General features: G+C 37.8%; 1 protein-coding gene across 1 annotated transcript; it reads left to right on the forward strand.

Moving 5' to 3' along the window:
- The first annotated feature begins 1,542 nt into the window (after positions 1–1,542).
- On the forward strand, positions 1,543–3,174 carry LOC120257604 (probable methylenetetrahydrofolate reductase). Its single transcript, XM_039265047.1, has 2 exons — positions 1,543–2,211; positions 2,286–3,174. The coding sequence occupies exons 1-2, from the start codon at positions 1,752–1,754 to the stop codon at positions 2,819–2,821; spliced, it is 996 nt and encodes a 331-aa protein (XP_039120981.1). The 5' UTR covers positions 1,543–1,751; the 3' UTR covers positions 2,822–3,174.

Below are 3,174 nucleotides of genomic sequence, written 5' to 3' on the forward strand. Positions count from 1 at the left end.
TAAATTTTTTTTTCCAAAACTACAAGTGGTGTTTTTAACATGTGTGAATTATTATCTTGAACTATCCTCATTTTGTAGGTGCACATGAGTGCACGTGAGTGAAGGTGTGGTATTATCTATAAATTAATTTTTTAAATGAGGATTTAAATTATTATTATTCTGTACATTGAATAATAGACTTATATTAGCATCACTAATCACTTTAATTAATTTTTTTTTTCAAACTAAAATCAAAATATTTATTAAGTTCAAAGCACAAAACATTTTAAAACTCAACTAATTTGATGATCATCCAATCAGCTTACAACACCAAATATAACCCTACATTCAATTACAATCAAATCATTTATCTTCAGTGGAACACTTTAATTGAGTTGCTTTCACATTTAGTTAAACTACTTTTTTTTAAAAAAAAAAAATTGAATAAACCACTTCCATTAAAACTGAATAGAGCAATACAGAAACCCCCTATAGTTAAACTTTTCATTCGTGTCCAGTTTAAATTTTAAATTTAAATAAAAAACTTCAAATAAATATAAACAACATATTATCTATTTTAAAAGTCATGAACAAACACCCATGGTTTACTTTATTTTAGTGCAACTTTATTTAAAGGAAATTATTTTTTTAAACCAAAGAGTAAATAGTCATTGTTTTCATTTAATTGTGAGAAAAGGAATATATATAAACACTATTGTTCTTTTAAAAATTAGCTTTTCATAAGTTATAACAAAATAAAAATCATTTACAATTTACAATTTTTATTTATTATATAAAAATTTACATTCACTTGGTCAAATTTAGACTAGTCAACTTTGACTGACTTGAAGCCGTAGCACTTAAACTTTCAATAAAAGCAATAGCAACTTTTCAAGAAAACATATACACATACGCAATATTAAAGTAATATCACCCAATAAATAAAGCAAATACTATCTTACCAACCAAAGATTTTGTTTTCAACTCTAATAAAAATACAAAACAACCCATATCTCACGTTAGTCACATTATTAATTATTATATACATATACGATATATTTTATGCTTATCTACTTAAATTTTTATATTCTATGGATATTATATACATAATTTTTATAATTTTATATATTATTTTATAAAAATAATATATAAAATTTACTATTAGTTACTATACTGTTACATCGATAAATATTGAGATATTGTTAACTATTATTATACACTATTTATGAATAGATGATAGTCACTAGATTCAATTCTAATCGCCACCATGAAAAGCCTCTAGAGAAAGCGCTCTTATATAAATTTATATTTAATAATATGTATAAATTATTTTAAATATATTTATTTTATTATTATTATTTTTCAACAATGCATAGGAAGAAAAAAAAAAGGATTGAACTCTCAATATTCTCCAGTTAAGTGTCTTACTTACGAAGCTATTATCACCACAGTAATTAATAAATAGACCTAAAATTAACCAACGGTGCATCTCATTACTAATTAATTTAAAAAATAGAAAAATAAAAAGTCCACCCCGCTTAAAAATGCCGTGAATTTACTTTAATAAAAACACACACCTTATTCTCAGGAGAAAAAGACGTCCACCAGCTCCCAACAAACAAATTCAAATAATCTGACGGTTCTCAGAATTCAATCTACGATCCAACGGTCAATACGTAAAAACAAAACCTCAACAACATCTCTCTGCAGAGTATATATTCGTTGCAACCCCCCCACCATTTCCTTGCCTCAATTCCTAAACCTCGAAGAAGATGAAGATCATCGAGAAGATCGGCCCGGCTCTCGCCGACGACGATGCTCCGGTGATCTTCTCCTTCGAGTACTGCACCCCTAAACCCTCACACGCTGGCCCCGAGGCCGTCCTTGACACCATAGCCCGCATGGCGGCCTACGGGCCCGCCTTCTCCGACGTCACCTGGCGTCCCCAACCCCCCTACCCGGAAAACACCCTCTTCCTCGCCGGACGGATGCAATCCCTCCCCGGCGTTGAAACCAATCTCCATCTGACTAGCCTCTCCATGCCTCTCGCCTCCATCGACCACGCCCTAGCCACCGCCCGCGCCGCCGGAATCCGTAACATCCTTGCTCTCCGCGGCGACCCTATTGAGCCTCCCATCGCCGAGGATGCCTTCACCTCCGCCATCGATCTCGTCCGCTACATCCGCGCTAACCACGGTGACTACTTCGGCATCAGCGTCGCCGGTTATCCAGGTTCGTTTTCCCTAATAGCACCCTAATCCAAACCGATCCTATAAACCAAACCCTAACCCTAACCCTAATTGCAGAAGCTCACCCAAGCAAGATCCCGGAGGGTAGTGACAGAGCCACAAAAGAAGGGTACGAGAGCGATTTGGCGTACCTGAAAGAGAAAGTGGAAGCCGGGGCCGATCTGGTGATAACCCAGCTGTTCTTCGACGCAAGCATCTTCTTGAAATTCCTTGACGATTGCCGGAGAATCGGGATCAAATGCCCGATCGTTCCAGGGATCATGCCGATCACGACGTACAGGAACTTCAAATTCATGACGGAGACGTGCAAGACAAGGGTTCCGGCGGAGGTGAGGGAGAGAGTGGAGGCATTGAAAGGGGACAACGAGGCGTTGGGAGCATACGGGGTGGAGCTGGCGACGGCGATTTGCAAGGAGTTGGTGGAGAACGGGGTGAGAATGCTCCATTTTTATACTATGAATAAGGAGGGGCCGGCGGTGAAGGTGCTGAGAAATTTGGGTGTCATCGCCGGTGAAGATGTCTGGAAAGTTACGATCCCGAGGCAGTTGAAGGTTCATGAACCTTTGGAGAATGGGGTTGTTGTTGCCTCTTAAGTTAGGGAGTACTTAATTTCCGTTTGCGTGTATGCGCGCTCTGCGGTGTTAGTTATTTATTAAATTAAGAAAAGGAAATTGAGGACATTTTGTGTGTCACAGTGTGTGTGCTTGATTTGGGGAGTTGGTGGGGGTGGTGCCCACTTTTGAGTTTTGACCTCACTCACACAAGGAATTGGATTCAAAGCAATGGAAACGTGGGCATTTGGACTTGTGTCACGAGCTTGACTATGTTGTTGAGTAGTGTGACAGAGTGGCAGTTAATGCATGCCAGCTTCGTCCGTAAACCTGGCTCCTTCTTGTCTTTTGTGAATCTTTTGTCTATTGTCAGGCCTGACATAATTTTATTTTCA

This window comes from Dioscorea cayenensis, unplaced genomic scaffold, assembly GCF_009730915.1.
Source record: "Dioscorea cayenensis subsp. rotundata cultivar TDr96_F1 unplaced genomic scaffold, TDr96_F1_v2_PseudoChromosome.rev07_lg8_w22 25.fasta BLBR01002222.1, whole genome shotgun sequence".
Lineage (NCBI taxonomy): Eukaryota > Viridiplantae > Streptophyta > Magnoliopsida > Dioscoreales > Dioscoreaceae > Dioscorea > Dioscorea cayenensis.